Here is a 23,070-nt window from a genome sequence, read left to right as displayed (position 1 = left end):
CAGGGTGTGTCCCTCGCACACTCACACATCCCCATGGCCTTTCCCTTGCACACTCACACATCCCCAGGCCATGTCCCTTACACACTCACACATCCCCAGGGCGTGTCCCTCACACACCCACATGTCCCTGTGCCCCCAGGGCGTGCCTCTCACACACTCGCACATCCCCAGGGTGCGTCCCTTGCACACTCAGATGTCCCCATGGCCTGTCCCTTGCACACTCGCACATCCCCAGGGCGTGCCCCTTGCACACTCGTGTGCGCAGGCGTCCCCGCCCTCGTCGCGGTTTCGCGGCCACGGGGAGCAGGAAGCGCCTCGAGCGCGGCCTCCGCCTTCCTGCCACCCCGGTGGGGACAGCGCCGGGACCCCCCTGGCGCGGTCCCCGTGTCCCCTCGGCCTCCCCTCATCCCCTGGGCATCCCCTGGGTGTCCCCTGGGTGTCCCCTGGGTGTCCCCATGTCCCTGGCGCTCAAGGCCCGGCAGCGGGCGAGGCGCAAGGGCGGCTCCCGGGAGCGTCTCTTCGGCTGCGACCTCCGCGAGCACCTGCAGCGCTCGGGGCACGACGGTGAGTGCCACCACCACCCTGCCCGGGCCCCCCGAGCCCCCCGGGGACAGCGGGGCCACCCACGGAAGCGGGGAAGGGGCCCCCGGAGGGGACTCGAGGGGGGACTTGCGCCACGCGTTGCGTCACCGGGGCTGCAGGAAGCGCCGCGGCCGCCGAGGCTCGGCCAGGATTTGGGGGGGTTGGAGATTGCTGGGGCTCCAATCTGGGGGGGTGGGCCCGGAGGGGTTGGGGGGTTCTGTTTTTTGGAGTTGGTGAACTCATCTCCGTGGATTTGGTGGCTTCATCCCCATGGATTTGGTGGCCCTGTTCCTTGGGATTTGGTGGCCTCATCCCTGAGGAGTTGGTGGCTTTATCCTTTGGGATTTGGTGGCCTCATCCTTTGGGATTTGGTAGCCCTGTTCCTTGGGATTTGTTGGCCTCATCCCTGTGGATTTGGTGGCTCCATCCTGAGGGATTTGGTGGCCTCATCCCCGAGGATCTGGTGGCCTCATCCCTGTGGATTTGGTGGCCCTGTTCCTCGGGATTTGGTGGCCTCATCCCTACAGATTTTAGCGGCTCCATCCTTTCGGATTTGGTGGCTCTGTCCTTCTGGAGCTGGTGGCTCCATCCTTTGGGATTTAGTGGCCTCATCCCGGTGGAGTTGGTGTCCTCACTTCTTGGGATTTGGTGCTCTAATCCTGTGGGGTTGGTCGCTCCATCCCTTGGGATTTTGTGGCTCCATCCTTTGGCCTTTATGGCCTCATTCCTGTGGAACCGGTGATCCCGATGTGGAGTTGGTGCCCCCATCCCTGGCTGCTCTGTGGCCTTGTCCCGAGGAGCCGATGGCCCCACTGCGGCTCCACCCCTGTGGAATTGGTGGCCCCAGCCCTGGAGTTGGTGGCCCAAGACCAATGCAGGGACCCTGTGGAGACATCTGGGGAGGGGTTGGCTGAGGTTCTCCCCATCCCGGGGGCTGGTGGGGCCGAGGCTGGGCCCAGGTGGGAGATGCTGGATTCGGGATTTGGGTTTGGGCCCAGGTGGGTGATGCTGGATTCAGGATTTAGGCCGGGCCCAGGTGGGCGATGCCAGATCCAGGCTTTGGGTTTGGGCCCAGGTGGGTGTTGGTGGATCAGGGCCAGGCCCAGGTGGGAGATGCTGGATCCAGGATTTAGGCCAGGCTTGGGTGGGTGATGCTGGGTCTGGGATCTGGGCTGGGCTCAGCTGGGCGATGCTGGATCCAGGATTTGGGCTGAGCTCCGGTGGGCAATGCCAGATCCAGGATTTGGATCCAGGCCCAAGTGGGTGTTGGTGGATCCGAGTCTGGGGCTGGGTCCAGTGGGCTCTGGTGGCTCCAGGACCAGCTGAGCTTTGTCAGATCTGGGCTCAGTTGGATGCTCTTGTATCTGGGATCAGATTCTGTCGGATCCAGGCTCAGCTGGGCTGTTAGATCCAGGATCAGTTGGGCTCTGGAATCCAGGCTCAGTTGGGCTCTGGTGGATCCAGGATCAGTTGGGTCCTGTCAGATCCAGGCTCAGTGGAACCCTGTCAGGTCTGGGCTCAGTCAGGCTCTGCTTGTTCTGAGCCTGGTCAGCCCCTGTGGGATCTGGGATCAGTGGGACCCTGATGGATCCAGGATCACTGGAACTCTGTGGGATCTGGGCTCACTCAGACCCTGGTGGATCTGGGATCACTCGGACCCCTGGGATTTGGGGTCACTCAGGCTCTGGTGGATCCAGGATCACTGGGACCCTGTGGGAGCCAGCATCACTCAGACCCCATAGGATCTGGGATCACTGGGGCCCTGTGGGATCCAGGCTCAGTGGGACCCTGTGGGATCTGGGTTCTGATGGATCTGGACTGGGTCAGACCCCATGGGATCTGGGCTCAGTGGGACCCTGGCAGATCCAGGACCCTCACGGTGACCCTGGTGGATCTGGGACCCTCCCCGGGCCCCCGGTGGGTCCGGGATGCTCAGTGGGACCCCGGTGGATCCGGGATGCTCACTGTGACCCCGGTGGATCGGGACCCTCTCTGGGCCCCCGGTGGATCCGGACCCTCACTGGGACCCTGGTGGGTCTGGACCCTCACTGTGACCCCGGTGGGTCCGGGATGCTCAGTGGGACCCCGGTGGATCGGGACCCTCCCCGGGCCCCCGTGGTCACTCCGGGGCTGTCCCGCAGTGCCGCAGGTTCTCCGCAGCTGTACCGAGTTCGTGGAGCAGCACGGGGTGGTCGATGGCATCTACCGCCTGTCCGGGGTCTCCTCCAACATCCAGCGGCTCCGGTCAGCGGGAACGGGAACGGGGATGGGAACGGGAATGGGAACGGGAATGGGAACGGGAACGGGAATGGGGATGGGGATGGGGCTGGGAACGGGGATGGGGATGGGGATGGGAATGGGAATGGGAATGGGAATGGGAATGGGAACGGGAACGGGAATGGGAACGGGAACGGGAATGGGAACGGCAGCGGGATGGGGCAGGGGGCGGGAATGGGAACAGGAACGGGAACGGGAATGGGAACCGGGGAGGGAACGGGAATGGGAATGGGAGCGGGGGTGGGAACGGGAACGGGAACGGGGGTGGGAATGGGAATGGGAACAGGAATGGGGCAGGGGGTGGGAATGGGAATGGCAGCGGGATGAGGCAGGGAGTGGGAAGGGGAACGGGAAGGGGAACGGGAATGGCAGTGGGATGGGGCGGGGATCGCGATCGGGAACGGGAACGGGCATGGGCAGGGATCGGGATGGGGCAGGGATTGGGATCGGAAACGGGAATGGGCGGGGATCGGGATGGGCAAGGATCGGGATCAGGAACGGGAACGGGGATGGGGCAGGAATTTGGATGGGGCAGGGATAAGAATCGGGATGGAGCCGGGATCGAGAACAGGGATGAGGCAGGGATCGGGATCAGGGATGGGCGGGGATCGGGAGCGGGATGGGAATGGGGCAGGGATTGGGGCGGGACTGGGGTCGGATGGGAATACGGCAGAATCGGGACAGGGACGGAGCGGGGATCAGGACTGGGATTGGGGCGGAAGTCGGAATGGGGACGAGGCAGGGATTGGGGCGGGAACGGGGACAGGGCAGGGATCGGGATAGAGATGGGCCGGGGATTGGGGTGGGAATGGAGATGGGGCAGGGATCAGGATCGGAATCGGGATAGGCACGGGAACGGGAATGGGCAGGGATTGGGGCGGGACTGGGGTCGGATGGGAACAGGGCGGGATCGGGACAGGGATGGAGCGGGGGGTCAGGACTGGGATGGGAACGGGGTTGGGAATCGGGATCAGCATCGGGGCGGAGCGGGGAACGGGGCGGGATGGGGCCGAGGTCGGGATTGGGGTGGGAATGGGGTGGAGACTGGGATGGAGAGATGGGATCAGTGGGGTCAGTGGGATCAGTGGGATCAGTGGGATCAATGGGGTCAATGGGGTCAGTGGGATCAATGGGGTCAATGGGGTCAATGGGATCAGTGGGATCAGTGGGGTCAGTGGGATCAGTGGGATCAGTGGGATCAATGGGGTCAGTGGGATCAGTGGGGTCAATGGGATCAGTGGGGTCAGTGGGATCAGTGGGATCAGTGGGAGCAGTGGGATCAGTGGGATCAATGGGGTCAGTGGGATCAGTGGGGTCAATGGGATCAGTGGGATCAGTGGGGTCAGTGGGATGGGGGTGGAGACTGGAGCATTCCGGGACTGGAAGGGAGAGGAGGGAGGGGACAGCAGTGGGATGGGGAAAGGTGGCAGCGGGGACGGGACCGGACTCGGGTGACAGGGCCGGGGGGGGGGGGGGGGAGGGGCCACAGGACCCCCCCCAAGTCCTCCCCTCCCCCCCCCTGCCGGGCCGCCGGATCCAGACCCCTCCCCCCTCCCCGGCCCCTTCCCCCGCTCCTTTCCTTCCCTTTTCCCCCCTTTTTTTTGGTTTTGGGGTTTTCCTGCCTGTTCCCTTTCACTCTCCCGGGTTTGGGGCAGTTTTTTCCCTCTTTTGCTCCTTTCCCTGAGTCCTGAGGGAACCCAGAACTGCCGGTGTCCCCCGTGTCCCCAACATCTCAATGTCCCCAACACCCCCAATGTCCCCAGTGTCCCCCTGTCCCCAGGATCCCCCTACCCCATCATTCCCCACATCCTCGGTGTCCCTGGCACATCCCCCTTTTCCTGTCACCTGGGGTCCCCCCCCCTTTTCCTGTCACCGGGGTGTCCCCTCATCCCTGTCCCACTGGCCCCATCCTCCAGGGAGGGTGGCCCTGCCATCCCCATGTCCCCCTGTCCCGTGTCTCATTTGTTCACATGTCCCCCTTGTCCCAGTGTTCCCATATCCCTGTGTCCCTGTGTCCCTAAATCCCCATGACTGCCCATCCCAGTGTCCCACAGCCCCATATCCCACAGCCCTTATCCCACACCCCATATCCCACAGCCCTTATCCCACACCCCATATTCCATATCCCACATCCCACATTCTATATCCCATGTCCCACATCCCATATCCCCAATCACATATCCTAATCCCATATGACATAATCCCAATTCCAATTGCAGTCAACAGTTTGAGGTGCAGCACAGCCCAGGCCCCAATCCCAATGCCAAATCCCTGATCCCAAATCTCGTATCCCATTCCAGTCAGGAGTTCGAGGCGCAGCACAGCCCAGACCCCAGTCCCATGTTCCCAATCCCATATCCCCAATCCCAATCCCAGTCAGGAGTCTGAGTCCCAGTGCAGCCCGGACCTTGATCCCATATTCCACATCCCATACCCTATACCCCATATCCCACACCCCAATCCCATATCCCCCCGCAGTCAGGAGTTCGAGTCTCAGTGGAGCCCGGACCCTAGTCCCATATTCCCATATTCCCATATTCCATATTCCATATCCCATACCCCATACCCCATATCCCCCCACAGTCAGGAGTTTGAGTTGCAGCGCAGCCCGGACCCCAATCCCATATCCCATACCCCAATCCCATATCCCGTACCCCAATCCCACACCCCATACCCCAATCCCATATCCCACACTCCAATCCCATATCCCCCCACAGTCAGGAGTTCGAGTCCCAGCGCAGCCCGGACCCCAATCCCATATCCTGTTACCCCAATCCCAATCCCATATCCCACACTCCAATCCCATATCCCAATCCCCCCGCAGTCAGGAGTTCAAGTCTCAGCGCAGCCCAGACCCCGATCCCATACCCCATACTCCAATCCCATATCTCATACCCCATACCCCAATCCCAATTGCATACCGCATACCCCAATCCCCTATTCCCCCCTCAGTCAGGAGTTCGAGTCCCAGCGCAGCCCGGACCTGTCTCGGGACGTTTACCTGCAGGACGTTCACTGTGTCAGCTCCCTGTGCAAGGCCTACTGCCGGGAGCTGCCCAACCCGCTGCTCACATACCAGCTCTACGACAAGTTCGCCGTGAGTGCCCGCCCCGGGTGTCCCCGGGTGTCCCCGGGTGTCCCCAGTGTCCCCGGGTGTCCTCAGGTGTCCCCGGGTGTCCCCAGTGTCCCCAGGTGTCCCCAAGTGTCCCCAGTGTCCCCAGTGTCCCCGGGTGTCCCCAGAGCCTCGCGGGTGGCCGTGTCACCGTGCTGTCCCCGCAGGACGCGGTGGCGCTGCAGATGGAGGAGGCTCGGCTGGTGAAGATCAAGGAGGTGCTCAAGGAGCTGCCGGTGCCCCACTACAGGTGACGGGTGGGGACATCCCCGCGGGTGGCGGTGTCCCCTCCACGGGTGGCGGTGTCTTCTCGGTGGGTGGCGCTGTCCCCGCGGTGCCGGCGGTGTCCCCTCGGCAGGTGGAGGTGTCCCCTCGGCAGGGGGCGGTGTCCCCTCTGGGGGTGCGGTGGCTGAGGTGTCCCCAGTGTCCCCTCCGCGAGTGTCAGTGTCTGTCCACGGGTGGCGGTGTCCCCTCGGCAGTGGCTGAGGTGTCCCCGGTGTCCCCTCGGCATTGGTAGTGCTGAGGTGTCCGGTGTCCCCTCTGAGCTGTCCCATGTCCCCTCAGCGGTGGCTGAGGTGTCCTCGGTGTCCCCTCTGAGGTGTCCCGTGTCCCCTCTGAACTGTCCGGTGTCCCCTCTGAGGTGTCTCCGTGTCCCCCCTGAGCTGTCCCCATGTCCCCCCTGAGCTGTCCCCATGTCCCCCCTGACCTGTCCCGTGTCCCCGCAGGACTCTGGAGTTCCTGATGCGGCACCTGCTGCGCATGGCCGGGCACAGCGGCCGCACCAACATGCACGCGCGGAACCTGGCCATCGTCTGGGCCCCCAACCTGCTGCGGTGAGGGACACTGTCCCCGGGCTGTCACTGTCACCTGTGTCACTGCTGGTGCTGTCACCCTCAGCCTGGTCACCCTCAGCCCCATCACTGTCAGTCCTGTCACCCTCAGCCCTGTCACCCTCAGTGCTGATTCCCTAGGCCTGTCACCCTCAGCTCTGTCACCCTCAGAGCTGTCACTGCCAGCCCCATCACTGTCAGTCCTTTCCCCCTCTTGTCACCCTCTGTGCTGTCACAACCAGCCCTGTCCCTGCTGGCCCCTGATCCCATTCTCCAGACTTGTTGCCACCATGCCCATCCCTGCCATCCCGCTGTCACCCCACTGTCCCCAGCACCCCCTGACACCATAACGCCCTGTCCCTGCCATCCCTGTCCCCACCATCCCAGTGTTCCCACCACCCCTGTCCCTGCTGTCCCACTGTCACCCCAGTGTCCCCACCACCCCTGTCCCTGCTGTCCCACTGTCACCCCAGTGTCCCTGGCATTCCCTGATCCCATTCCTCTGTCCCTGCCAAACTTGTCACCACTGCCCAAATGTCCCCAATATGTCCCTTGTCCCCACCATCCCCCTGTCCCCATCATCCCTCTGACCCCATTCCCCCATTCTGACCATCCCAACATCCCCGCACCCCAAAGTGACCCCACATGTCCCCCGCTGTCCCCCAACCCCGAGATGACCCCACTGTCCCCCCCACCCCGAGGTGACCCCATGTATCCCCTGCTGTCCCTCTTACCCCGAGGTGACCCCACTGTCCCCCCCGCCCCGAGGTGACCCCGCGTGTCCCCCGCTGTCCCCAGGTCGAGGGACATCGAGGCCGCGGGGTTCAATGGCACGGCGGCGTTCATGGAGGTGCGCGTTCAGTCCATCGTGGTGGAGTTCATCCTCACACACGTGGAGCAGCTCTTCGGGGACGCCCCGCTCCCGGGTACGGGACAGCGGGGACAGTGGGGACAGCACGGGGACAGCGAGGGGACAGCGCAGAGACAGAGGGGGGCCACTATGGGGACAGTGGGAACAGGGCGGACACTGCGGGGACACTGTGGGGACAGCATGGGGACACTGTGGGGACAGCGGGGACACTGCAGGGACAGTGCGGGGACAGCGGGAACAGCGGGGACGATGGGGACTGTGGGGACAGCGGGGACGATGGGGACTGTGGGGACAATGAGGACATTGTGGGGACAGCGGACACAGCGGGGGGACACAGTGGGGACAGCGGAGACAGCGGGGACAGCAGGGACACTGCGGGGACACTGCAGGGACAGCGGGGAGTGCATGGGGACAGTGCGGAAAGCGCGGACACTGCAGGGACAGTGGGAACAGTGGGGACAGTGGGGACACTGCGGGAACAGCGCGGGAACAGCGCGGGAACGGTGGGGACAGTGGGGAGACTGCAGGGACAGCAGGGACATGGACACCACGATTTAGGGGGGCTCCAGGTGGGGAATTCCCTGACATTCCCTGAGCCCAGGCTGGGGCTCTCTGAGGTGACACTGTCACATTTTGGGGTCTCAGGTGGGGACTGTCCCTGTCACTTGCTGCTCCTGCTCGGGAGTGTCCCCAGGTGACACTGAGGTGACACTGAGGTGACACTGAGGTCACATTTTGGGGTCCCAGGTGGGGACAGTCCCCATCGCTTGCTGCTCCTGCCTGGGAGTGTCCCCAGGTGACACAGAGGTGACATTAAGGTGACATTGCGGTGACACTGGTGTGACCCTGTCCCATTTTGGGGTCCCAGCTGGGTACAGTCCCCATTGCTTACTGCTCCTGCCTGGGGGGGTGTCTTAGTTTGAAAAGACAGGAGTCTGTAAAGGAAGGCAAAAGCCTTTTGTGAAGTGGGAAAGGTAAACCCCCTCCCTCCCTCTGAATTACCACAATTTCAAAATAAAAAAAAACAGCTCTCAGGCAAAGGTATGGGAATGGGAATAATAGTTATTTACTAGAAAAAACTAAAATAGAAAAAAAAACAACAAATGTAATTAGTACAAACAAAACTACTGATACAGTCAGAAAACCTGACACCCTGAGGAGTCAGGGTGTTGGTAAAAGTCTAGTTGGATGGTGGCTGTGCCTCCTGCAGTGGCAGATGAAATGCTGCTGAAGCAGAGATTCTGTAGAAGGGTATAGTTCTCTGTGAAGGTCTGGTGATAGAGTAGATGGGCCCGGTCCTCCTCTGAGAATCCAGCAGGGAAGAAGCTGCTTCTCTGGGAATCCAGCGAAGATGGCTGCTCCTCTGGGAATCCAGTGAAGAAAAACTGGGCCGATGGCATAGACCAAGCTTATTTTATGCAGGTAGGAATGCTTGGTTCCTCCTTCTGGGTGGAGCATCTCACAATGGGATGATGTACCTTATCAGTCATGCAGTGAGTCACTTAATGGCCCATTAGCAGGAGGCATCTCCCCGGAGGGAGACATTGTTCTTGGAAGAGATAAGATAACTGCCCCCCACCTTCAACAGATGGCAAATAGAATACATTCTTATCTCACAAATCCAGGACATTATCTACCCCTTATTCTATTTCCATCTGCATCACAATGAAATCTTACATCCATTTCTCACTTAAGACTAGGTTTCCTTGTGGTACACAACGGGTTTCTCCATCTTTTTGCATTACCCACCAAGTATAACCAGGTCCTTGAGCAAAAACAATCCCACGGATGGGTTTGTCTCTGCCTGAGGTGGGATTAATCCAAACAGTTTTTCCTAAAATACCTTTCATATGTACCACAGGGACTTTATCTCTATCTACTGTGTGCACGGGTTCAGACTGGGCAGGACTAGCTCGATTGATGGACCTTCGGGTGTTGACTATCTAGGTTGCTTTTGCCAGGTTCATTTCTCAGTTTCTAAAAGTTCCACCACCAAGTGCCTTCAGGGTGGTCTTAAGGAGTCCGTTGCACTGTTCAACTTTGCCGGCAGCTGGAGCATGATAGGGAATATGATATATCCATTTGATACCATGTTCTCTGGCTCAGGTGTTGATAAGGCTGTTCTTGAAATGGGTTTCGTTGTCTGACTCTATTCTCTCAGGGGTGCCATGTCTCCACAGGACTTGCTTTTCTAGGCCTAAGATGGTGTTCTGGGCGGTGGCATGAGGCACAGGGTAGGTCTCTAGCCATCCAGTGGTGGCTTCCACCATGGTCAGCACGTAGCGCTTGCCTTGGCGTGTCTGGGGCAGTGTGATGTAGTCTATCTGCCAGGCCTCCCCATACTTGTACTTGGACCACTGTCCACCATACCATAGGGGCTTCACCCGCTTGGCTTGTTTGATGGCAGCACACGTCTCACAGTCATGGATAACCTGAGAAATGCTGTTTATGGTTAGGTCTACTCTTCGGTCTCGTGCCCACTTGTAGGTGGCATCTCTGCCCTGATGACCTGATGCATCATGGGCCTATCGAGCCAGGAACAACTCCCCCTTATGGTGCCAATCTAGGTCTATCTTTGACACTTCTATTCTTGCTGCCTGATCTACTTGCTCGTTGTTTCGGTGCTCCTCATTAGCCCGACTTTTGGGGACATGGGCATCTACATGACGGACTTTCACTGTTAGTTTCTCCACCCGAGAGGCAATGTCTTTCCATATATCAGCAGCTCAGATGGGTTTTCCTCTGCGCTGCCAGTTGGCCTTTCTCCACCTTCCCAGCCACCCCCACAGAGCATTGGCTACCATCTACGAATCGGTGTAAAGGTAGAGCTTTGGCCACTTCTCCCTTTTAGCAATGTCTAGGGCTAGCTGAACAGCCTTGAGCTCAGCGAGTTGGCTCGATCCACTTTCTTCTTCGGTAGCTTGTGCAACTTGTCGTGTGGGGCTTCATACAGCTGCTTTCCACTTTCGGTTTATCCCTACGATGCGACAAGAACTGTCAGTGAAAAGAGCGTAGCATGTTTCCTCTGCTGGTAGTTGGTTATATGGTGGCGCTTCTTCAGCCTTTGTCACTTGTTCCTGTTCTTTATCATCAGTGAGACCGAAGTTTTCACCTTTCGGCCAGTTCGTAATTATCTCCAAAATCCCAGGGCGATTCGGATTTTCAATACGGGCACGCTGGGTGATAAGGGCAATCCATTTGCTTCATGTAGCATCAGTGGCATGGTGGGTAGTGGGAACCTTTCTTTTGAACATCCAGCCTAGCACCGGGAGTCGGGGTGCCAGGAGGAGTTGTGCTTTTGTGCCAATTACCTCCGAGGCGGCTTGAACTCCTTCATAGGCAGCCAAGATTTCTTTCTCTGTTGGGGTGTAGTTGGCTTCGGACCCTTTGTAACCTCGGCTCCAGAATCCCAAGGGTCGGCCTTGAGTTTCACCAGGCACCTTTTGCCAAAGGCTCCAGGACAAGCCATTGTTCCCGGCTGCAGAGTAGAGCACGTTCTTCACTTCTGGTCCCGTCCTGACTGGGCCAAGGGCTACCGCATGAGCAATCTCTTGCTTGATCTGGGTGAAGGCTTGCTGCTGTTCAGGGCCCTAGTGGAAATCGTTCTTCTTGCGGGTAACTAGGTAGAGAGGGCTCACAATTTGGCTATACTCGGGAATGTGCATTTTCCAAAATCCTATGGCACCCAGGAAAGCTTGTGTTTCCTTTTTGCTGGTCGGTGGAGACATCGCCGTGATCTTGTTGATGACCTCAGTGGGAATTTGGCGGCGTCCATTTTGCCATTTCACTCTAAGGAACTGGATCTTTCGGGCAGGTCTTTTGACTTTGCTCTTCTTAATGGTGAAACCGGCTTTCAGGAGAATCTGGATGATTTTTTCTCCTTTCTCAAACACCTCTGCCACTGTGCTCCCCCACACAATGATGTCATCGATGTATTGCAGGTGTTCTGGAGCCTCACCCTTCTCCAGTGCAGTCTGGATCAGTTCATGGCAGATGGTGGGGCTGTGTTTCTACCCCTGGGGCAGTCGGTTTTAGGTGTACTGCACACCTTTCTACGTGAAAGCAAACTGAGGCCTGCATTCTGCTGCCAGAGGAATGGAGAAAAACGCGTTAGCAATGTCAATAGTGGCATACTACTTTGCTGCTTTGGACTCCAGCTTGTACTGGAGTTCCAGCATGTCCGGCACGGCAGCGCTCAGCGGTGGAGTCACTTCATTCAAGCCACGGTAGTCCACAGTCAATCTCCATTCTCTGTCGGATTTGCGCACAGGCCAGATGGGGCTGTTGAAGGGTGAGTGAGTTTTGCTGACTACTCCTTGGCTCTCTAGCTCACGAATTATCCGGTGGATGGGGATTACAGCATCTTGATCTGTCCGATATTGCCGGCGGTGCACTGTCGAGGTCGCAATTGGCACACGTTGCTCTTCCACCCTCAGGAGTCCTACTGCAGACGGGTTCTCTGATAATCTAGGCAAGGTGTTCAACTGCTTAATGTTCTCTGCCTCTACAGCAGCTATTCCAAAAGCCCACCTGAGTCCTTTTGGGTTTTTGTAATAGCCGTTCCGGAGAAAGTCTATGCCTAGAATACATGGAGCGTCTGGGCCGGTCACAATAGAATGTTTCTTCCACTCCTTCCCGGTCAGGCTCACCTCGGCCTCCACCAGGGTTAGTTGCTGAGATCCCCTTGTCACACCAGCAATGGAAACAGCCTCTGCCCCCACCTGTCCCGATGGTATTAAAGTACACTGCGCACCAGTATCAACTAAAGCATTATATTTTTGTGGCTCTGATGTGCCAGGCTATCGGATCCACACTGTCTAGAAGATCTGGTTTTCTCGTGCCTCTCCCTGGCTAGAGACAGGGCACCTCTAACACTGGTTATTATTCCCTTCTTGGGCATACATACTAGAGGTTTTTTCAAGGGGATCTGACACATCATACTCGGCAGCTCGGTCATGGGAGGTCGAGGCTACCTTCACTTTGGTGGAAGTTCTTTGGTTAGAGTTTCCCTCTTTGAGCTGACGCACTCGTGCTGCCAGGACAGAGGTGGGTTTCCCATCCCACTTACCCATGTCTTCCCCATGGTCACGCAGGAAGAACTACAAATTGGCCCTTGGGGTGTACCCTCTGTTTCTAGCTGGGGAATGTTGGGCACTGAATTTGGGGCTTGTAACTCGCACAGGGGCTGCATAAACTTTCTTCATCTCCTCCCTCATCTCCTCTTTGAACTCCTTAATCACAGCTGAGATATGAGCCTGCATTGGGCTATTGATCATGCTCTCATAATTCCTCAGCTTGTTGGCAACAGAACCCACGGTCTCTCGGTTAGTATTTGCATTAATTGTTGCAATAAAAGTGGTGTATTGAGATGGCCCAAGGTTTGTTAGGCTCCACAGCATTTGCTCTGTGCACCTGACTTTGTCGGGGTCATTGTCATGCTGTCCATCCCTCCCGAAGAGTACCTCTAATATTGCTACTTCCCTCAGCTGTTGGATCCTTTCCTCAAGGGTCTTCCAGCGCATCTTATGGTGGTGCTCTTGCATTCTTTCCCTGTGGACAAACCTCTCTTTGACACTCATTAAAAGCCGCTCCCAGAGAGAAAGAGACTTTGGCTTCTTTACAAAAATCTGATCCATACCTGAGTCCTGGGTCAAGGGTCCCAAGTTCTTTGCCTCACCACCATCTAGTTGCACGCCTGTACTCATAAGATTCCAGACTCGGAGTAACTAGGTAGTATAAGCCTCACGTCCCTGTCGCACAATGTCTTTGTGCAGGTTACGGAGACTTTCGCACCTCAGGGACTCGGTGATGATTGCAACCTCTGGCTCCTCTGTGGGTTGTGAGGTTTCTTCATTCTTATCTTTATCTGGGTGCTCAGCTTTCATCTTAGACCTCCTTGTTTCTACTGGGGCAACTGCTGCTGGCTGTGACTGCCTTTGTGGTTCGGCTGGACCTTGGACAGTTGTAACACCTGTGGGTTCCACTGCTGTACTATTTGGCTGTCTTTTTTGAAGGCAAAGTGAGGGTTTCTCAATAGCTGGGGAAATGCACTCCTTCAGCATCTGACTCATCTCCTTAACCAGAACCCCCACCCAATCTGGGTGGTTCATTTCTGAGACAGACTGTGGGGCAGGGTCAGGCTCTGGAACAGCAGCATCTCTAGTCTCTGGGGCAGGTGTCAGGGTAGTTCTCCATGTTAATCTTCCCTTATCTCTGAGTGCTAAATATAACAGGCATATCAACAACACCACCCATTGTATGACATCATTAGCATTTAGAGTGGATCTTAACCCTTCAAAAACTGGTGGAGCAGACCCAAAAAGATGGTTAAAAGGTTGGGAGAAAATCTCCCCTGGTGTCATTTCTTCACAATAGGTACCATTATTAAGGTAACCCCAAAAACACACAGTTAGTGTATGATAGCTCTGAATCCATGTACCTGCCTTCCAGAGGAACTTAAAGATCCATGAATTCCTCACCTTATTAACCCATAAGCCAAACTGGATAACAGCCACAGTAGCCTTAGTTATAGGACCCATATCTAGATAAGGGCCTGCAAATGGGAGAAATACAGCCACGATCACGTGCCACCCAAACCAAGGTAAGCTAGACCACATGGTGACACTCAAAGATGTTTCTATATCAGTACACACAATTAGATTACTTAAGAACTATTATTCCCTTTTTCCTTTCAATGCCCTCGAGCCCCACGTTGGGCGCCAAGATCTGTCTTAGTTTGAAAAGACAGGAGTCTGTAAAGGAAGGCAAAAGCCTTTTGTGAAGTGGGAAAGGTAAACCCCCTCCCTCCCTCCGAATTACCACAATTTCAAAATAAAAAAAAACAGCTCTCAGGCAAAGGTATGGGAATGGGAATAATAGTTATTTACTAGAAAAAACTAAAATAGAAAAAAAAACAACAAATGTAATTAGTACAAACAAAACTACTGATACAGTCAGAAAACCTGACACCCTGAGGAGTCAGGGTGTTGGTAAAAGTCCAGTTGGATGGTGGCTGTGCCTCCTGCAGTGGCAGATGAAATGCTGCTGAAGCAGAGATCCTGTAGAAGGGTATAGTTCTCTGTGAAGGTCTGGTGATAGAGTAGATGGGCCCGGTCCTCCTCTGAGAATCCAGCAGGGAAGAAGCTGCTTCTCTGGGAATCCAGCGAAGATGGCTGCTCCTCTGGGAATCCAGTGAAGAAAAACTGGGCCGATGGCTTAGACCAAGCTTATTTTATGCAGGTAGGAATGCTTGGTTCCTCCTTCTGGGTGGAGCATCTCACAATGGGATGATGTACCTTATCAGTCATGCAGTGAGTCACTTAATGGCCCATTAGCAGGAGGCATCTCCCCGGAGGGAGACATTGTTCTTGGAAGAGATAAGATAACTGCCCCCCACCTCCAACAGATGGCAAATAGAATACATTCTTATCTCACAAATCCAGGACAGGGGGTTTGGGTGACACAGAGGTGACACAGAGGTGACACTGGGGTGACCCTAAGGTGACACTTGGGTGACACTGAGGTGACCCTATCCTGTTTTGGGTTCCCAGCTGGGGACAGTGCCCATCGCCCGCTGCTCCTGCCCGGGGGTGTCCCCCCTCTGAGCCACGGGGACGGCCCCCCCCAGATGCGGCCCTACCACACCATCATCGAGCTCGGCGAGCACAGGTACGGCCCCCACACCTGGGCACAGGTACGGCCCCACACCTGGGCACAGATACGGCCCCCACACCTGGGCACAGATACAGCCCCACACCTGGGCACAGGTACGGCCCCACACCTGGGCACAGGTACGGCCCCCACACCTGGGCACAGGGACAGGGGACACTGGGGCACAGGTACGGCCCCACACCTGGGCACAGGTACGGCCCCACACCTGGGCACAGGTACGGCCCCCACACCTGGGCACAGGGACAGGGGACACTGGGGCACAGGTACGGCCCCACACCTGGGCACAGGTACGGCCCCACACCTGGGCACAGGTACGGCCCCCACACCTGGGCACAGGTACGGCTCCACACCTGGGCACAGGTACGGCCCCCCACACCTGGGCATGGGGGGGACAGGGACAGGAGACACCTGGGCACAGGTACGGCCCCCCACACCTGGGCATGGGGGGGACAGGGACAGGAGACACCTGGGCACAGGTACGGCCCCCCACACCTGGGCACAGGGACAGGGGACACCTGGGCACAGCGGGGACAGGGACAGGGGACACCTGGGCACAGGTGGGACAGGGACAGGTGACAGCCCCGCCCCACCCCAAGGACTCCCAGGGACCCTCAAATCCTGGGCCTGGCTCAGGTGGCCCCAACTCACCGTGATGCAGGTGTCGCCCCAGGTGTGCCAGTGTGTGCTCAGATGTCCCTCAGGTGTCCTCAGGTGTGTCCCAGGTGTATCCCAGGTGTGTCTACGTGTGCCCAGTTGTATCCCAGGTACCCTCAGGTATATCCCAGGTACCCACAGGTGTATCCCAGTTGTATCCCAGGTGCCCCTAGGTGCATCCAGGTGTCTCCAGGTGTATCCCAGGTGTAGCCCAGGTGTATCCCAGTTGCTCCCAGGTGTATCCCAGCTGCCCCAAGGTGTATCCCAGGTGTCCCCAGGAGGGCCCAGGTGTATCCCAGGTGTCCCCACAGGAGCAAGGGCTCCCTGAAGGCCAAGAAGTGGAGATCCATCTTCAACCTGGGCCGCTCGGGGCATGAGGCCAAGCGGAAGCTGGGGAAGGCGGAGGAGAAAGGTGGGAATTGGGGGGGGGGGGGGGGGGTGGGGTGATCCTGGGGATTGGGGGACCCCAGGAATTGGGGGGATCTCAGGGACTGGGGGGATCCTGGAGATTGGGGGATCCCAGGAACTGGAGGGATCCCAGGGATTGGGAGGATCCCAGGGGTTGGGGGGGATTCCAAGGATTGGGGGATCTCAGGGATTGGGGGGCTCCTGGGGATTGGGGGATCCCGGGGATTGGGGAATCCCAGGGACTGGGGGGTTCCCAGGGGTTGGGGGGGATCTCAGGGATCAGGGGGTTCCCAGGGATTGGGGGATCCGTGTCCCCAAATCCCCCAACGCCGCGGTGCCGTTCCCAGAGAAGGGCGGGAAGGTCACCCTGCGGCCGGCCAAGAGCATGGACTCGCTCAGCTCCGGCCCCCCCGGAGCCCCCGGTAAGGGGGACCCCCTGACCCCATGGGAGTGTCCCTTTGGTCCTTTGGGATTGTCCCTTTGGTCCTTTGGGATTGTCCCTTTGACCCCTCGGGAACTGTCCCTCTGACCCCTCAGGATTGTCCCTGACCCCTCGGAGGGATCTTTGGGCCAGGGCAGGAATGGGGGGAGTAGGGATGGGATGGGACTCTGGGATCCCACAGGGACCCTGACCCTTCCCTTGGGGTTCTGGGATCCCCTCCTGACCCTGACCCTTCCCCTGCACCCCGAGATCCCCCTCTTGGACCCCGGGATCCCCCCACACCCCAGGACCCCCCCCCATACCCCGGGATCCCCCCACACCCCAGAATCCCCCCCACACCCCAGAATCCCCCCCCCACACCCCGGGATCCCCCCACACCCCGGGACCCCCCACACCCCGGGATCCCCCCGCTCCCCGGGATCCCCCCACACCCCAGGACCCCCCACACCCCGGGACCCCCTCACACCCCGGGATCCCCCCCACACCCCAGAATCCCCCCCGCACCCCAGAATCCCCCCCCCACACCCCGGGATCCCCCCACACCCCGGGATCCCCCATTCCCCGGGAACCCCCCACACTCCAGGATCCCCCCACACCCCAGGACCCCCCACACCCCGGGACCCCCTCACACCCCGGGATCCCCCCCACACCCCGGGATCCCCCCGCTCCCCGGGACTCCCCACACCCCGGGATCCCCCATTCCCCAGGATCCCCCACACCCCGGGATCCCCCCACACCTCGGGATCCTCCCACACCCCAGAATCCCCCCCACACCCCGGGATCCCCCCACACCCCGGGACCTCCCCCACACCCCGGGATCCCCCCACACCCCAGAATCCCCCCCACACCCCGGGATCCCCCCACACCCCGGGACCCCCCCACACCCGGCCCCCCAGTCCCCGGGCCGCTCCGGACGCGCCCCTCCGCAGGCGCGGACGCCGCCCGGCTGCTCCCGAAGCTGTCGGTGAAGCTGCGGCCGCAGCGCCAGCTCAGCTCGGACGCGACCCCCGCGCTGCCGGAGCCGCCCCCGGAGCTGGACGAGAGCCTGGAGGAGTCGCTGGAGGCGGCGGCCGAGAGCAGCACGCACTCGGAGCCCACCACCCCCAAAGCCCCCCGGGCGGGCCCGGCGGTCTGCGGCCGCTCCCGCGCCGAGAGATGCGCGGGGCTGCACATCTCGGGCCCCTTCTCGGTCACCGTCCCGTTCCACATCACCTCCAACCTGTCCCGCCTCACCCGGGGGCTGCCCTGCCCCGCGCTCCAGCGGGAGGCGCCCCCCGGCAGCGCCCCCGAGCCCGCCCGCGACCCCCGGCCCCGCTCCGGTGAGACCCCGGCCTGGGACCCCCCCGCGGGGTGCGGGGACAGCGGGATAGAGGACAACGGGATCGGGGGGAGACAGGGATTGGAGGGAGACAGGGATTGGGGGGAGACAGGGATTGGGGGGACACCGGGATCGGGGGGACACAAGGATGGGGGAACACTGGGATGGGAGGGACACCGGTATTAGAGGGACACCGGGATCGGGGGGGACACGAGGTTAAAGGGACACCGGGATCGCGAGGACACCGGGATTAGAGGGACACCGGGATCGGGGGACATCAGGATCAGGGAGACACCGGGATCGGCGAGGAGATCGATATCAGAGGGAAACCGGGGTCGGGGGGACACCAGGATCAGAGGGGAGACCGGGATCGGTGAGACCCCGGGATCAAGTGGGATCCTGCTATCGGATTGGGAGGGATGCCGGGATAGGGGGGACACCGGGATCAGAGGGACCCCGGGATCGGGGGACACCGCGATCGAGCGGGACCCCGCTCTGGAGCGCTGCCGGTTTCCCCGCAGGGGACGCGGAGCAGACCCGGCTCTCCCTGGAGCTCCGCGACTCCTTCGCCTTCCTGGACGGCCCCGAGACGTGGCTGGAGGGCGGCGGGGACGGGGAGGGGGCGGCGCGGAGCCCCGGGGCCGGGGACGGGACCGCCGGGACCGGGGATGGGACCGCCAGGATCGAGGATGGGACAGCCAGGATTGAAGATGGGACCGCCGGGATTGAAGATGGGACCGCCGGGACCGGGGATAGGACAGCCGGGATCGAGGATGGCCCTGGGATCGAGGATGGGATCCCCGGGATGGAGGATGAGACCTTCGGGATCGAAGATGGGACGCCCGGGATCGAAGATGGGACCCTCGGGATGGAGGATGGGACCATCGGGATCGAGGACGGGACCATCGGGGTCGAGGATGGGACCCCCGGAATCGAGGAAGAGCTCCCGGCCGTGGAGGAGGGGATGGAGAGCGGGTTCATGAACGTGAGCACCCGGCGGAATTCCCGGGATTTGGGGACGGGGTGGGGCCGGTGGGGGCGGGAGGAGGGGGTGGGATCCATGGGGTGGGGTGGGATGAGATGGGATCCAGGGGATGGGATGGAATCCATGGGATGGGATCAATGAGATCCATGGGATGGGATCCATGGGATGGGATGGGATGGACGGGGGGCACACACCCTTGGGGTCCTGGCTGTGCCTGGGGGTCCCACCCCTGTCCCCCCCCCAGCCAGGTGAGCGCTGGGCGGAGCAGCCGGACAGTTACCTGTCCATCGAGGAGTGCACGGAGCAGGACATGTTCTTCCTGGCCCCCGGCGCCTCCGACCGCGACTCCGACTCCGACGAGGCTTTCCTGAGCGCCCACGACGAGCTCAGCCCCCTGGGGACCCCCGAGGGACCCCCGGGCGGGGGGACGGAGACCCCGGAGACCCTGGAGATTCCAGAGATCCCGGTGATCCCAGAGATCTCAGACACCCCAGAGATCCCCAAAGTCCTGGAGGTTTCAGAGATCCCAGAAATTCCAGAGATCCCAGAAATCCCAGAGGGTCTGGCCCAAACCCCCCTGGAGAAGGAGGGTCCGGGAGTGGGGGACCCCCCCCGGGACCCCCCTGGGGAAGGGGCTGCAGGGGGAGATCCCGGCCCCAGGACTGGGCTGTGGGGTGAGGGAGGGCTCGGGGGTCCCGCTGGCAATGGGGGAGCAGACGGATCCCGGGGTTCAGTGGGGTGTCCCCCAGCCCCGCCCCTGGCAGAGCCCCCCCGGGAGCCCCCCGAGCCCCCAACCCCTGGGGCTGTTCCCGAGGGGATCCCGGAAGGGGCCCATGTCACCCCCGGGGTCACCCCGACCTCTCGCTCCACCTCACCCCCTGGAGCTCCCCCCGAAAACCTGGACCAGCCCCCCAAAAACCTGGAGCCCCCCAGGCCCTCGGAGCCCCCCAGATCCCTGGAGCTGATCCCAGATGAGTCCCCGAGACCCCCAAAGTTGATCCAAGATGAACCCCCCAAAAACCTGGAGCCGATCTGGGATGAGCCCCCCATAATCCCGGAGCTGACCCACGCTGATCCCCCCAAATCCCTGGAGCTGATCCAGGAGAAGCCCCCCGGAAACCTGGAGCCCCCCAGACCCCTGGAGCCGACCTGGGATGAGCCCCCCAGAGTGCCAGAGACCCCCAAACCCCCAAAGACCCCCGAACCCTCCAAGCCGATTTTGGATGAGCCCCTCAAATCCCTGGAGCCCCCCAAACCCCCGGGGCTGATCCAGGATGAGCCCCCCCGGTCCTTGGAGCCCCCCAGAGCCCCGGGGGTGATCTGGAATGGGCCCCCCAAATGCCTGGGGCCGACCCAGGATAAATCCCCCTGGCACCCAGAGCCCCCCAGACCCCTGGAGCTGACCCAGGATAAATCCCCCTGGCACCCAGAGCCCCCCAAACCCCTGGAGCCGACCCAGGACGAGCCCCCCAGATTCCCAGAGCCCCCCGGACCCCTAGACCCGATCTGGGGTGAGACCCCCGGACCCCTGAAAGCCATCCAGGGTGACACCCCCCAATCCTGGGACCTGCCTGGACCCCCAAATCTGACCTGGGACGGGCGCCCCAAATCCCTGGAGCTGATCCTGCCCGACGCCCCCAAACCCAAGGACACCCCCAGACCCCTGGAGCTGATCCTGCCCGACCCCCCCAAACCCAGGGACACCCCCAGACCCCTGGAGCTGATCCAGGGCGAATCCCCCAAATCCCAAAACCCCCCCGGGCCCCCAAAACTGATCTGGGACGACCCCCCGAAATACCTGGAGCCGATCCTGGGTGACCCCCCAAAGTCCTGGGACCCCTCGAGACCCCCAAATCTGACCTGGGACGGGCGCCCCAAATCACTGGGGCCGATCCTGGCTGAGCCCCCCAAATCCTGGGACACCCCCAGACCCCTGGAGCCGATCCTGGCTGAGCCCCCCAAATCCTGGGACACCCCCAGACCCCTGGAGCCGATCCTGGCTGAGCCCCCCAAGTCCTGGGACACCCCCAGACCCCTGGAGCCGATCCTGGCTGAGCCCCCCAAATCCTGGGACACCCCCAGACCCCTGGAGCCGATCCTGGCTGAGCCCCCCAAGTCCTGGGACACCCCCAGACCCCCAAATCTGACCTGGGACGAGCGCCCCAAATCCCTGGAGCTGATCCTGCCTGAGCCCCCCAAACCCCAGGACCCCTCGGGACCCCCAAATCTGGCCCGGGACGGGCGCCCCAAATCGCTGGGGCCGCTCCCCGCCCCGCGCAGCTCCCGCCGCCCCCTCCCCAATTTGGGGGTGCAGGTGCTGCTGGCCCGGGCCGTGCCCGTGGTGCCCCCCAAGCCCCACTTCGCCCGCGCCCTCCGGGACCCCCTGGGAGCCCCACAAATACCCCCGGGAGCCCCCCAGATCCCCCTGGGAGCCCCACAAATCCCCCTGGGAGCCCCACAAATACCCCCGGGAGCCCCCCAGATCCCCCTGGGAGCCCCACAAATCCCCCTGGGAGCCCCACAAATACCCCCGGGAGCCCCCCAGATCCCCCTGGGAGCCCCCCAAACACCCCCGGGAGCCCCCCAGATCCCCCTGGGAGCCCCACAAATACCCCCGGGAGCCCCCCAGATTCCCCTGGGAGCCCCACAAATACCCCCGGGAGCCCCCCAGATCCCCCTGGGAGCCCCCCAGACTCCCCCAGGACACCCCCAAATCCCCCTGGGAGCCCCCCAGATCCCTCTGGGAGCCCCCCAGATCACCATGGGATCCCCCCAGACTCCCCCAGGACCCCCCGGGATCCCCCTAAATCACCCCAGGACCCCTTGGGACCCCCCCAGATCCTCCCGGGACCCTCGAGTGCAGCCCTGGGTGGGGGGGGAGCACTGAGGGCGGGCAGGGCCCCCCCCAGAGCAGAGTGCAAATAAATGGCAATAAAATTATAATAAATAATAATAATGAGAATGGCAATAAGGTGATAATTCCAGCGTGAGAGATGCTGGTTGGTTTTTAGTGTTTATTTATTTATTTTATTTTGGTTTATTTTTATTTAATTTTTAATTTTTAATTTAATATTTTACATTATTTTTAATTATTTTTATTTTTTAACCTTTTAATTTTATTTTTAATTTTAATTTTGGTTTATATTTTATTGATTTATTTATTTTCTTATTGAATTTCTTATGACTTTATTTTAATTTTAATTTTTTAAATTTAATTTCATTCTATTTTATTTCATGTCTTAATTTCATTTCTTTTATTTTGTGTTATTTGATTTCATTTTAATTTATTTTGCTTTTATTTAATTTTATTTAATTTTATTTTCTCCTATCTTCTTTTGGTTTTATATTTTAAAATTTATTTCTTTTAATTTTTATTTCACTTTATTTTACCTCATTTCATTTTACTTAATTTCATTTATTTCATTTCAATTCATTCAATTTTATTTTACTACATTACTTATTTATTTGTTCATTTATTTTTATTCCAACTGCTTTCCCACAAATTGAGCCCCAACTACCAAAACTCTTTTCCTCATTCTGAGTTTGAATTTCACAGTTTCGGTCTTACAGATCCCACCCCAAAGCTAAAAAACCTTTTTATTATCTAGAATTTATATATTAAATATATATTAAAATTAGAGACCATTGTTTAAGACAATTTGGCATAATAATACAAATACTAAATACTGTATATTTAATATGTATAATACAAGTAATTTTTTAATGATAATGTAAACACTTTATTTTAATAATATAGATATTATAATAACACCATATAATAATATTTTTATATTATTTTCTATTTTTAATATTTTATTATTTATGTGCCCATTACATTCTACACTTTTATAACTTTTTGTTCTTTATTTCAGAGTTGGGTTTTGCCAAATCCAACCCAAAACTAAACTTTTTTTTTGCTA

At 59.0% G+C, this 23,070-nt stretch overlaps 1 protein-coding gene across 1 annotated transcript; it reads left to right on the top strand.

Moving 5' to 3' along the window:
• Positions 1 to 455: 455 nt before the first annotated feature.
• Positions 456 to 22,037, top strand: ARHGAP30 (Rho GTPase activating protein 30; the record flags this gene model as incomplete). The annotated part of the gene is made up of 14 exons (XM_083878853.1): positions 456 to 564; positions 2,724 to 2,826; positions 5,812 to 5,956; positions 6,139 to 6,221; positions 6,697 to 6,804; positions 7,600 to 7,727; positions 15,223 to 15,340; positions 16,309 to 16,409; positions 16,753 to 16,827; positions 17,777 to 18,166; positions 18,687 to 19,150; positions 19,395 to 19,748; positions 19,965 to 20,661; positions 21,937 to 22,037. 14 exons carry the CDS (start codon positions 456 to 458, stop codon positions 22,035 to 22,037), a joined length of 2,976 nt encoding a protein of 991 aa, XP_083734979.1.
• Between the last annotated feature and the right edge of the window lie 1,033 nt (positions 22,038 to 23,070).

Source organism: Zosterops lateralis (genome assembly GCF_965231275.1).
Source record: "Zosterops lateralis genome assembly, chromosome: 27".
Lineage (NCBI taxonomy): Eukaryota > Metazoa > Chordata > Aves > Passeriformes > Zosteropidae > Zosterops > Zosterops lateralis.
The sequence above is the reverse complement of the archived record's forward strand: the minus strand, read 5'-3'. Positions and strand labels throughout refer to the sequence as shown.